The 12,416-nt window shown below is 49.3% G+C and overlaps 1 protein-coding gene across 10 annotated transcripts in view; it reads left to right on the top strand.

The window, feature by feature from the left end:
* The window catches only part of ERMARD (ER membrane associated RNA degradation), a 40,233-nt gene that overhangs the window by 13,829 nt on the left and 13,988 nt on the right, over positions 1–12,416 (top strand). For 9 of the 10 annotated variants that reach the window (XM_074367939.1, XM_074367935.1, XM_074367937.1 and 6 more), the window contains exons 2-10: positions 1,928–2,096; positions 3,437–3,576; positions 4,561–4,662; positions 4,957–5,046; positions 6,891–6,988; positions 7,413–7,549; positions 8,309–8,423; positions 9,119–9,221; positions 12,161–12,190. In XM_074367939.1, the coding sequence (XP_074224040.1) occupies positions 1,928–2,096; positions 3,437–3,576; positions 4,561–4,662; positions 4,957–5,046; positions 6,891–6,988; positions 7,413–7,549; positions 8,309–8,423; positions 9,119–9,221; positions 12,161–12,190 (984 nt within the window). Of the gene's footprint in view, positions 1–1,927; positions 2,097–3,436; positions 3,577–4,560; positions 4,663–4,956; positions 5,047–5,549; positions 5,904–6,431; positions 6,542–6,890; positions 6,989–7,412; positions 7,550–8,308; positions 8,424–9,118; positions 9,222–12,160; positions 12,191–12,416 lie in introns of those variants that run through there. The other variant, XM_045524895.2, reaches the window with a different exon arrangement.

Here is a 12,416-nt window from a genome sequence, read left to right as displayed (position 1 = left end):
CGGGGCGCGCTTCTGTGGGTGGGGCGCGCGGAAACACTGTCCCGGCCCCAGCGGGTGCCCGGGCTTTGAGGCGTCTGCCCCCTGTGCCGCCACCAAGACGGTCGGCCGTGCCCTCCCCTGGCTGGGCCCCTGCCCGGACCCTTCCCACCCCGACCCGCTCCGGCCCCGGGTGGGAGCAGATGTGGAGCCCTGCTCGCTCTGAGGGGGCTCGCGGCCTGCAGTGCGGCAGCCACGGCGTCCGGAGCTGGGCGTCCAGGGCCAGGGACGTGCAGGCAACGCGCCGCTGCTTGCAGCGTGATGCCGACTGTGGCCCTGGCCCCCGAGGACGCGTTATCTGGGGGCGCGCGAAGCCGTGTGGGAAGGACTGCGGAGTAGCAGTCTCCCCGGGTTCACACTTGCACGTTGAAATTACATTGAACATTTTAAGGCCATTTTGATTAAAAAAAAAAAAACACTAAATCGCAAAGGTGTCACTAGGTGGCTGTGTAGAGGGGATTCTATGGGGTCGCCTCACAATAAGGGTTTTACTCACTTTCCTCTCAGGGGATTAACCCTCAAACGTCTGTCAAAAGTTTTAGCACTAGCCACTGCTTTTTGAGTACTCAGTGCGAGCTGCTTTTCAAGTATTATCTCTAATTACTGTAAGCTAGGAGGTGGTAATATTTGGCACTGCGTTGCAGTTAAAAGCCTCAGCCACGTTAAGTAATTTATTCAAGGCGAGAGGGAGAAAGTCTGAGGAAGGATTCAAATTCAGGTCTTTCTAGCGCTCAAGCCAGGCCGTGGCAGCACCGCGCTAGCACGGACCCTGAGGGACCAGAAGGGGAGGGGGCCGACGCGCACACTTGCCGGTTCCTAAGTGACACGCAGGACAATGTGTTTAACTGCCATGGGTGGCAAAGCATTGCAGCACCTAATATTTGTTGATTTGAGGTTAGATTTTCTTTCTTAATTAACAGCAGGGCCTTTTCTTGTCCAAGAGAGTATCGGCTTAAGGTTAACCTAGAAGCCAACTAATAGAGTGGTATGTCTGTTGGTAGAGAGTGGGACATAGTCATTCCCCAAACCTGACAGTCTTGGAGACTTAACAGGAGGAGTGTATTTCAACGCAGGATAGGAGGAGCCCCTCTTTTATTTAACTCTTATTTTTCATTTAGTGTGTGCCAGGGTTATAACACTGTGCAGGACCTGGTCTCTCTGTTCCAGGATCTTACTGTTTGGTTGATCCAGCGTCAACAATCACGAGAGATCTTTCTTACAACTTCGGTTGTCATATCCAGGGCCCGCTTTAGTAGTGGGGTAGATGGGCTTTTGTGCAAAAATATCATTTCTGCCTGTCACCTGTCGCTCCAGGACTACAGCTCAGTTTTAGACCCGGAGTGTGATTTCTTGGCAGGTTTATAGTGTTATGTGGGGGAAATTACGGGAATTTGGTTTTATTTAATCCTTCATGGAAAAGCAGTGTGGTTTGCTGCTTTTTACACCATACTTGGGGTCAGAGTTTTGCTTTTTTCTCCTGTTTTAATTCATTATGCTTGATTTTCTATTTTCCCACTCCCCATTAAAAAAATGCTTACTTAGATAACTTTGGGATGGGAAAGGAATGCTGAAAGGAATAATGCACTCTCCATAAAGTGTACTGAATGTCTGTAAACTCTTATCTTAATAAATATTATGATTTATAAAATAATTTTAAGTCTTTAAACATTTACTTGAAAATGTTTATGTAAACAATCTTTAGTTAATATTTAATCACAATGTTCTAATCATATGGCTCGCATGGCCTCTGGAGAGTGTGTTAACAGCAGCTAATATCTAAGAATATTTTGTACTTGAGATAGAATAGGATTTCTTGTGACTTAAATATATAATTAATATTCATCTGTTTTTACTTACTGTTAAACAGTGTGCTTTATGTTCTGTATTTCAGATATTAATAGAAGATCCTGTTACCACGTGTCTTTCTCCCCCGGTGCATGATATGATCTGTAAACTTGGGTTTGAAGTCCAGGAAAATCGCGACATCAGCAGTATTGTAACTCAGGATGGTGAGGTGTGCTGGAAGACCATCACAGACTGTCTAACTTACACAGAATCAGGTTTGTGCCTTCTCTGCTGCCAAACATCCGTCAGTGCTGTTCCATTGAAAATGCTGTGGCCTGTAAAATTTCCCTTTCTGACTGTTGCTTTTTGGGTTAGAAGATGTTATAATACAAGCCTCACTCGAAAGAGAAAAGGAATAGGTGTGAAAAGGGAGGGAATGAGGCCACAGAAGCAGAGAAGAGTTAAAGGGAAGCTTGGCCCGACAGCCACGCGGGAGAAAGTGGGTAGCGGGGGGTAGCGAGGGGCTGAGGGTTGTGGACGACAGAGCTCTCAGCTCGAGGCCAGTAGTCCAGATGGGAAAGGGAAGAAAGCATATCATGTGAATTGAGGTATGAAATGACCAGTGATATGTGCAGTTATTTTAAGTGTCTTCCAGGCATTCTTGTACGTTGTTTGAAGCAGGGATGTGGGTTGGGAGATTAAATAATGGTTATATAACTTACAAGCGAAGGTGCTCTGGCTCTGTAATTCTGCCCCAGAGCATACAGGACAGGCACACTCTCGGGTGTGGACAGGTGTCTGTACACAGCTACTCCTTGCAGTGCTTTGTAATAGAAAAAAAAATAAAAGAAGAAACACTGGAAATAGCCTACTGTCGAGCAGTAGAAGTTAAGTAAATTATGAGGGGAGGGGGAAAAAAAAAAGAGGCATGCAATGGAATATTATGCAGTGGTTAAAAAGAGTGAGGAGGCCCATCTTTCTGATCCAGAAATCTCTCTGAGCTATGTGGCTGAGTGAAAGAACAGAAGGAGCACATGTCTCTGTTGTTTGTTTGTGTGTCTATAAATATTTCTAAATCCAGCCAAGGAATTTGTAACAGCTGCATCAGGAAGGAGAACGGTGTGCAGGAGGGAGACTTTCACTGTTTTATAGTTTTGGTCTGAACCATGTGAAGTTTCAGCCAAACTTACCAAAAAAAACAAGACCAAAAAAAATTCATATTATAAATGTGTCTCAAGATAGTTAATGTCATTGGAAATCTCAGTCGAATAGTGTTACATTAAAAAAATCAGGTTACAGGATTATATATATGGTATGAACCTGATTTTGTACAAATTGTACATATAAAGAAATTGAAAAAATACGTTTTCTCTTATTGGAACTCTTCTGTATTTTCCAAACTCTATTGATAGTATGTTGTTCTTTTATAATCAGATAAACACTGTGTAACTTATTTCCAACAACCTCTGAACATCTTTATTGTAAGTTCAGTTATAAACTGGTTGTCAATTTTGTGAAAGTTTCATGATTAAAGCACTTTTTCTTTGATGATGTAGGCATTTTCCTCGCTGGATAGGGAGCTGTGGCGCTAACACTTGTTTTCTTATCCTTAAAGCGCAGGGTCTGGATCTCGGGGGCAGCGTGCGGCTGCTGGGCCCCGTGTGTGAGGCTGTCCACTTGCACTTGCTGTCTCTGAGCAAGGCGCAGTTTGAAGTTCGATACGCACCATGGTTCCAGTGGACGGGTGTTCCGGAGGTTTGGCTTTTGAACAACCTTTAGAAATAAAAGACTTTGCAGATTCCATGTAGAGGCCCTAATACTGATTTCAAAGGGGTGTCCTCCACCCTGCAGGCCCTCAACTGGGAGGAGGCTTGAGTGTTGCGAGGAAGGGTGGGGCTGCTGTGCAGAGTCCGCAAAGCCTGAGCTGAGAGACTTCCTTTGAGCAAAGGAAGTTTGAGGCAGTGTCAGGATTGGGGTTTAGGGAGGTGGTTGGTGCATGGGTGCTGGTCCTGGGACAGAGGAACATGGATGGCTCCGGAAAGAAGAGAAAGACCCTGTAGATGGATAGTAAGTTGTTCCTGAGACAGGGGGCCTGGAGCCAGGAGGTGAGGATTCTTGGGTTTGCTGAGGGAGGTGGAAGGGGGGGGGCAGCCTAGGGTCCCAGCCTTGTTTCGGTTGATTTGATGGTTGGTTCAAATGAACCATTGCATTTGGCACATTGGATGCTTACAGTCGAGCAGTAGCTGTAAACAGTTAAACTCTGAGTTACTTGGGATTTCCTAATGCAGGGTGGTGGGACCTTCCCTTCTCCCTGTGTGTAGCTCTTTTAGGTGGCAGGGTGACCTACCTGATGTTTATCCAAGAACTAACCCAAATGGGAAAATAGATTTAAGTCGAAATACTTGACCTTTCAGTTTACAACTATGCCAGATTTATTGCTTTTAATAAACATTCAAAGGAGGAGAGAACTTTTGGAGGGTGGGTTTAGCTCAGTGGTAGAGCACGTGCTTAGCATGCATGAGGTCCTGGGTTTGATCCCCAGTACCGACATTAAAAAAAAAAAAAGGAAGGAAGAACTTTCAAAAAACTCCTTAGATAGTGAAACATTTTCCTTGTTTTCTTACATGTTGTTATATTCTTACAAAAGAATGTGGTTTGAATTTCATTAGTAGTATAGTGACTTTGAGAAATAATGCTTATTGAACACAAATTCTAACATACGTCTCTTACTCTAAACAGTTATTTCCTGAAATAATGGACACCTTGGACAGTCTTGAGTCTCCTGCTGTGTCTCTGAGCTTGATGAAACTAACGTCGTGTCTGGAACGAGCCCTGGGTGATGTGAGTGTGAGAGCGCTCTCCTTGCTGGTCCGGTCAGGTGTCCGAATGAACATTACGTTCTTTACAGTTGCACTCTGATTTCCTGATTTTAATTATTATTTTTCTATAAAATACAATCACTTAGCACAGACTTTTAATATTTTTCTCTTTGAATGATTATGAAATCAAAACACCAGTGTCTTTGGTGCTTCCCTCCCCTCATGTGTACAAATGCTGCTTTATGGGTGCTGTTTTCCTTAGCATCACTGGGCCCACCATCATGCAATTGTTGCACAACTTTTGTTTGAACTGCAGGTATTTTTACTGATCGGGAAGGAGTGCCCCTTTCTTCTAAGAGACCTGCTTGCGTCTGAGGAGCTGGCCCGAGTCTTCGGGCCGCCCGTGGTAAGCTCGTTCACCTAAAGACAGCTGAGCAGGTGCAGCGCAGAACAGGCGCATCAGCTCTACTTTTGGTCTCAGAAGTGGATGCTGCGTTAGGGAAACAATAATTACGTCAGCGATTAAGGCAGATCTTCCCCTCCCAGCTCCCCTTTCCAGACAAAACCGCCACTCCTCCAGCCAGAGACGCAGCTCTCATCCTGCGTGTCGACGTGGCGTCATCCCCTCCGGTGGGAACCTCTGACGTAGTAGCCTCTGGAGGGCCAGTCGCACGCACGGCTGGAAGTCTGCTGGCCTCACTAATTACATATTGCTAATTATAATACAACTTATTCTAGAGTAAAGACTTCACCCTTTAAAGAGTGACGTCACAGCTTTATCATAAATAATCAGCATTTTTATCATGTGAGAAGTGATGCCCTTTGCAGCTGTTCAAACTGATGGTGAAAAAAATTGAGATGCCAGTTGAAAAACATGCAGAACTCTGTACTTTTTAAAATCTTCTGAAGGCCACAAGATCGAGATTGTTTAAGCCTAGTGAATAACCGTTAACAACTGAATGAGGCAGGATCAGGTGGAAAGCAGAACCAGGGTCGTGTCACGCGGAAGGCTGGGCCTGCCGAGCCAGGAGGAACGCACCAGCGGGACCCGTTATTTGTGGATAAGAAATCTGTTTCCAGTGAAGCCTTCCCTCTCCGTGGCGGTCCCTTCCCCTTGTCAGCTTGCGGACTGCTGTCTCCAGTGGAGAGTGGAGGAACAGCTGCGGGCTGTCCCGCTCAGTTCCTGGGCGGACCCCGCGGTTCTGCTCTGCGCTTCCTGCCCACCGAGCCTCCTGCCCACCTGCAGCCGCCTTCACCTCCTGGGTAGTTTCAGTGGTTCATTGGCACGGGTATTTCTGACTGCCCGGGTGGCATGAACAATTAATCAAAAATTAATCTTAAATTAAAACAAGTAATAATACATTATTCACATTACTATAGTTATTAATATTTAGTTAAGTTCATATTAAAGTATTTAAAATTGCTGTGAGAGCCACGACTTCCTGGTGCTGCCCTGAGGACAGGCTGGTAGGCGTTCTGATACTGAGTGGAAACCCCTTAGAACCTCCACCCTCTGGCCTTGTCCTGCCCTTTGAGGGAAACCCAGAGTGTACCTGTCTCCTCAGCAAGTCTGGCAACTGGAGGAAGGCCGCTCTCGGTCCTGCCCCGAGCCTGCCGTAGGCCCCACTGTTCTTTCACGTGTCGTGGTCTTGAGCCCTTTCAGGCTCTGAACAGCTTCCACTGTTGAGTCTCCTCTGAAGTGTGGTGTCCACCCCCAAGGGAGCCTGTGGACTGTGTGGTGGGTGCAGCTCGATAGGCAGGATCCTCATCCTGGGCATCTTCGCTTTGTAGACGGAGGCACAGGGCAGGTGAACCATGAGCTTCAAGTCGCACAGCCAGGTGGTGCGGCTAGAGCCTGGTGGCCGGGCTCCTCCTCGCTGCTGTCGGCGGTGCACACACAGGCACGTGCAGCCCACTGCGTTTCTGCTGTCGTTCCTGCTCTGCTTTATGTGGACATTGGGCATGTTTGATGCGGAGTCTGGGGAGGTCTCAGCCCCTGGGCAGCTCGTGTCTTTCTCATATGCAGTGCAGGAGTAACAGTATCTTCCCCTTAGGTGGTTCTGAGGGTGAATGAGTAACACATGCGAGATGTGTCCGACCCGTGCTGGCCACTCAGCAGGGCTTGGGCTGTTGCCGTTACCGTGGACCAGACAAGCCGTTGGTTCCGTCAGTGCCGAGAAGGAAGCTGCCGCCAGCCCAGGGCTGTCTCGGTTTGTTCGGTAACTAAGCGTGTGCTCTCCTGCCGGGCAGATGGACGTGCTGAGAGTCTTCATTGGCTCTCCCCATGGGCTGAACCTCCGCAACGTCTTGTGGCACGGCTTCGCGGCCCCCCAGGAGCTCCCCCCAAAGTAAGGTCTTCCTCGATACCCTTAAGTTTGTTTTGTCTTGAATTTCACATCCGGGAAAGATGTATTTCGAGAGAAAGGGGAGTTTGAGGACAGGCTTTTGAAGATAAAAGTGACTGTCAGCAGCAGAGTAGCTGGCGTGGTGGCAGGGTCATGATTTTGCTGACCGACACCCCAGGGCGGTCTGAGGTGAGAGCAGGCAGGAGGCTGCCCCGCGCACGCCCTGTGGGCGGGAGGCTGGGTGCCAGCTCCCAGGTGGAGCTGTGATTCCCCCTGACTGTTCCTCAGGGCCACCCCTGCCACCAAGGAGTTTTCTGCGATTTAATGCTGTTTTGCTTTCTTTTAAACTTTTTTTTTTTTGAAAGTAGAGCTTTTTACATGTGCGCTGAGTTCCTGTTTCTAACAGTTCTCTGGTATTTTCCACCAGATACTGTGCGATGATGGTGCTGCTGACAGCGGGGCTGGGTCAGCTCCTGCAGGGGCACCTTCGGCAGACTGGGCGCACACTAGCCCACCGCCCCTTCGTGACTCTTACAAACTTGGAGGATCTGATCGTTTTCCCTGGCAAGTACCACATTGCACATTCTCCCCTGAGTGTGTCTTCGTAAAGATACTTATAAAGTCATTAAGTAGCATTTAGACTTGAACTCTGTAGGGAGAGTAGTTATTTCAGGGGCAAGACGCCTGTGAAGGTTTCGTGAAGAACCTCTTAAATTTTGCCGCATAAATCCTCACCTCCTACCACTGTGCCGAGACCCATGTGGGGCGTCGGAGGGTCACGGCTGCGGGAATCGGCGTGAGCAACGAGCCAGTTTACCCTACCAGTGTTTCGACATGCAGACGGCTTAGGGCCAGTGATCACATGCAGTCCCTCCTCCCTTAGCCCTATGCCTTTGTGCTCCGAGTCACTGAGCTGAAGGGCCCACCAGAGGGCACATGTTTTAGCCAAGGGAGAACCTACCTGGACACGGCACAGTCACCTGAAGTCCACGTTGCCATAGGTTCACTCTTGGTTCCTGTGTCTTCTGAAGACATGTTTTGTTTTCTCGGCGAGTGTGATCAACTGCTTGATCCTCACCTCCTCTGCTCCAACCTGGTGCCACCTAAGCCACTAGAGATGCACCTGCCCATGCCCAGGGCACTGTGGTCACCTGCAGCCCCGGCCCTGGTTCGGGCGGCCTCACCTGTGGCTGGCATGCCCGGCTCGGGGCCTGCGGCTCCTCTCCTTGAGGAGGTCTGCTCTGGGCGCCCCCCCTCGGCGTGCTCACATCTTGCCTTTGGTCGGTCAGTGTGATTGTGCTGAAAACCTTTGCTCGTTTACAGACGTCACTCATGAGGCGCTCGCTGTCCTAGAAGAAGTGATGAGGAAGTCCGCCTTCGCGCTGAAACCCATGGTGCCGTGTTGGGAGGCTGCTCTCGTCAAGTTCAAGTCTCACAGGTACTGAAGGAGGTGTTACTGGCGGTGGCTCGGGGGCCAGACTGCTCCCTCCTGGCTGCTGCTCAGAAGCACTAGGGGCAGGCGTTCCCAAGAGCAGGCCCGAGCGTGGTGAAGTGTGTAATTAGCTAAAAGTTATCTTACGACTGTTTTAACCGCTATGCAACATCCTTTCGTACAGTTAATAATTACTTTTTTAGAATCAACTTTTTAATATAGTTTTGAGTTCTGACTGTGGCTGAAGTGTGTCCAGTGGTAGAGAATCATGGAACAGAGAGGAGGTAGTCTGTCCCTCTGTCCCCTCGAAGCAGAGCCTGCAAAGATGGACGTCAGGAGGTCGGTGGCCTTGACGTCCCTTCAGGCTGCATTGTCCTGACACGTATGTTTGTTTGCAAACCTGGAGAACCCAGTGACATCCTGGTATCTGAGTGTTTTGTAGAAGCAGTGAAACACTTTGGCAGATCTTTGATGACATTTTACTCTCCTGCAGCTACATGTAACATTAAAACCCTGGGAAACAGTTCACAGTCGCCAGTCTTATTAGACTGTTCTGTGTTTGTTTCCCGTGTAGCTAGTAACGTCACCCCTCTTGCCCAGACCCCCCTGGTAGTACCCGGGGCGCAGCAACCACACTGTAGTGTCAGGGCCGATGCTTACATTTCAAACATGGGGTCTTGCTTATTTCCTTCAATTCACAGGTTTGCTGACTGCGCCATCCTGTTGCTGACGCAGCTGGAGGCGGGGCTTAGGAAGGTCTTTGCCACGGTTAACGCGTGTCCGAGCAGACTGCTGACTGCCGAGGTGCGCGCACTGGTAGCTGGGGTGTGCTGACTGCTTACTGTGCCTAATTGGAAGGTTTTAATACCACACTTTTGTTCATCATTAAATGAATTTTTTAGCTGAGAACTTTCTTCAGAAGGCTTGACTGTCGTTTTTTGTGGTTTTCTGTTATGTAGTTTTTAATATACTTATTTGTGATTGTTTTTGAGAGTTCTGTCACATTTCCAAGTAGTTGAATTTTGGCACCAGTTTAAACAAGTAGCTGACACTTTCATGTTGCAGGCTACATCGTCACCCATGAGGTGGGCCGTGGTCTAAGGGCACGTCCCTCTCTGAGGACACCGCTTCCTTTGGCCCAAACTGCCAGGGAGGCCCACGGAGTCTCCGGGTGGCCCTGCCTCGTTCACAGCGGGGGGCCCAGCAGGCAGAGGGGGGACGCGCTCTGGGCCGACAGCAGTGTCTCCCAGCCGGGGGGGTCTCCTCCCTTTCGCTGGCGCTGCCTCCGTCTTTCTGCCCCTCCACGTCCGTGGTCCTCAGTGGTCGTCCCAGTCCTGTCCTCTGTGTTAGCTCCTTGGGAGACCCCACGTATCCCGTGCCTTCAGCTGGCACCCCTGTGGGAGCAACACCGCATAGAAAGCACTTTGAACCTGGTGAAAACAAAAGCACGACGTAGCAGAAGTTGTTGATGCAGCCAGAGCGGTGCTGAGAGGGCGGCTTGTAGTGTTAAGTTCAGCGTGTCCGAGGTCTTGCCGCTGGCCCGCTGGCCCTCGGTCTCCCAGGTTAGGGTTGTGCCTGTTGATGAAGATCTTTGTATGCGTTTTCCCCCGCGTCTCATACTTAACTTTGTTTTAAAAAAGCCTACTTTTCCCCACAAGCTTGTTCTGTGATTTCCTTATTATCCTCATCCCCTTGGTTGCTCCGCACCAGGCGTTCGCACCATCTTAAGCTTTGCCTGTAGCTCGTCCTCCGCGTGCATCCGCCCTGCAGGCGGCTCCCAGTTTGCCGTGCGGGCCTCCCCTCAGCGTGAGGCCGCACCTGACGAGCCACCTCCCAGCCAGGCCTCCTGACTCTCCACCTTCTCGTCCATTCGCGCACGGCTGCCTGGCATTTTCTAAACTCTTAATGATTCCGTGTCTTTTGTGGTCTCATGTTAAACGCCTTCAGTGGCCCTCAGCGCCTGCCAGCAGGGCTCACGCTTCTGCACAGCTGTCGGGGTCTCAGAGTCTGGCCCAGCCTTTGCTAGATTGTTTTCCCTCTGTTTCCTCCAGGGTAATTCAGGCCCCTCACCAGTTCCTTAACATGCGTGTCTTTTCTCACGCGTTGCCTGCAGTCCCGTGCCAACCATGTCGGCCACAGCAGTGACCTCCCAGGGCTGGTCTACTCAGGCCTAACGGCTGCTCTTCCCTGCATCTGTTTCCGTCCTGTCTTTCTCAGGTGGTTCTGCTTTGCCTCATGTGCATTTCTGTTAAGGTCTCTGGTGTGGGCTCTGGCGGGGCACCTGTGTCTGTGTCCCTGGCGTCCACTCCGGGGCCCTCCTTGTGGCTGTGCTGTCCAGGCTGGTGAGTGAGGCGCTGATCCTCCAGTGGGAAGGGCTGGAGCCCCAGTTGCCATGAGGCTCGCTCGAGTACTCAGGATTGACTTGGTGGTAGCGTGGCCAGTCACCGCAGGGCCCCATGCTGTCACGGACTTGGCTGTGCACTGCCGTCTGACGGCACAAGGAAGTAGTGTGACTGTTCCTACAGAGAAGGTCATCTATCAAAGAATCTCCTACTTTTTAGCTGAAGCTTTTATCCAGAATAACCATAGCATCAACTTACTTATAAGGCAATACATAAATGAAAATACTTTGTAAGACTATAAAATGTGCAAATGCTGTAATTGTTTACTGAGTGCTTATTTCAGTCAAGGATCTCTTCAAGGCCAAGGGGCTTGTGAAGATGCCTAAGACTTCATGACTTTTAAGAAGCCTGTGTATTAGGGGTGAGAGAGCAGACGTTTGCACCAATTCCACAGAACAAGGTAGAAGTTAATTCTCATAGTTTATGGAGATGAGAACGTTCAGCTTCTCTGAGGAGGTGGTGGGGATATTTAGGAGGCAATTGGATATTTAGAATAGAGCTCAGGAAATATTTTAGGGTCAGCAGTACTGGCTTGGGAGCCAAAGGTAAGAGCTTCGTTTTTATTTACTTACTGGTTTGTTTGTTTTTAATGGAGGCGCTAGGGATGGAAGCCAGGGCCCCATGCAGCTGTGCCTGGCACCACTGCTGAGCGGCTCCCTGCCCCGTGGAGTTTCAGGCTTTAGCGCCGCCCACCCAGGAGTAAATGTCGGAGAGTATTTGATAATGTTCACATGAAACTGCGTTAATAAGCATTCATAAGAACGACACGTTTCTCGAGTGCTTGGCTTCCATGAAACCCTGAGTGACTTCAGCGTGCTGTGTGTGGAATCTGGCTGAGCCCCCCAGCAGCCCGCTGGCCGAGCCTTCCTCACCTGCGGTTTCGTAGAGGAGCCTGGGCGTGTGGGGTGCGCGGTGCTCACCTGCAGGGGCCCCATCTGTAAGCTCTGCACGCATTTCCCTGGGAGGCGTGACACACACAGGCTGCTGGTTGGAGGAAACACTTAGCTGCACTCACTGCACACGGGTCCCGCCATCAGTAGAAGCACCCTGTTGTGTGAGCAGTGGTTTGTGGAGCTGTGGGGCCATAAACGTTAGCAGGTTCTGCTCAGGCGCCTGTGAGGGCAGGGTCGCAGCGCGGCTGCACACCACGGCCACTGTTGCCATGTCTTTCATGCTCCTTCTGTTGTCAGTGGCATCCTTCCCAAAGCGTTGCTGGAGGAAGGTTTACTTACAGAAGAGGCTTTCATGTTTGTGGCCCTGTACTGCCCTTTTTCCTGCTTTGAATAGTGTTACACGACTTGTACTTTGTTTTAATTATGTCTTTTCTTTCTTTTCCTGAAGTCAACAGCTCTGTATACTACCTTTGATGAAGTAAGTAAACGTACAAGGTATCTTGAACCAAACAGAACATTGTATTATTTTAAAATAAAAATTAAAGTATAAAATTAAAGATCAGCCATAAATCTTACGCTTATAGGAAAATGCCAATAGTCAAATAAGCAAAAATAAATCTAAAAAAAGCTGATTATAGATTTAAATACAGTTTTCAGGCTAATTGAGGCCCAGTCTTACTAACCTAGTTTCTAAAAGTTATGGA

Source organism: Camelus bactrianus, chromosome 8 (genome assembly GCF_048773025.1).
Source record: "Camelus bactrianus isolate YW-2024 breed Bactrian camel chromosome 8, ASM4877302v1, whole genome shotgun sequence".
In the NCBI taxonomy this organism is placed as follows: domain Eukaryota; kingdom Metazoa; phylum Chordata; class Mammalia; order Artiodactyla; family Camelidae; genus Camelus; species Camelus bactrianus.
The sequence above is the reverse complement of the archived record's forward strand: the minus strand, read 5'-3'. Positions and strand labels throughout refer to the sequence as shown.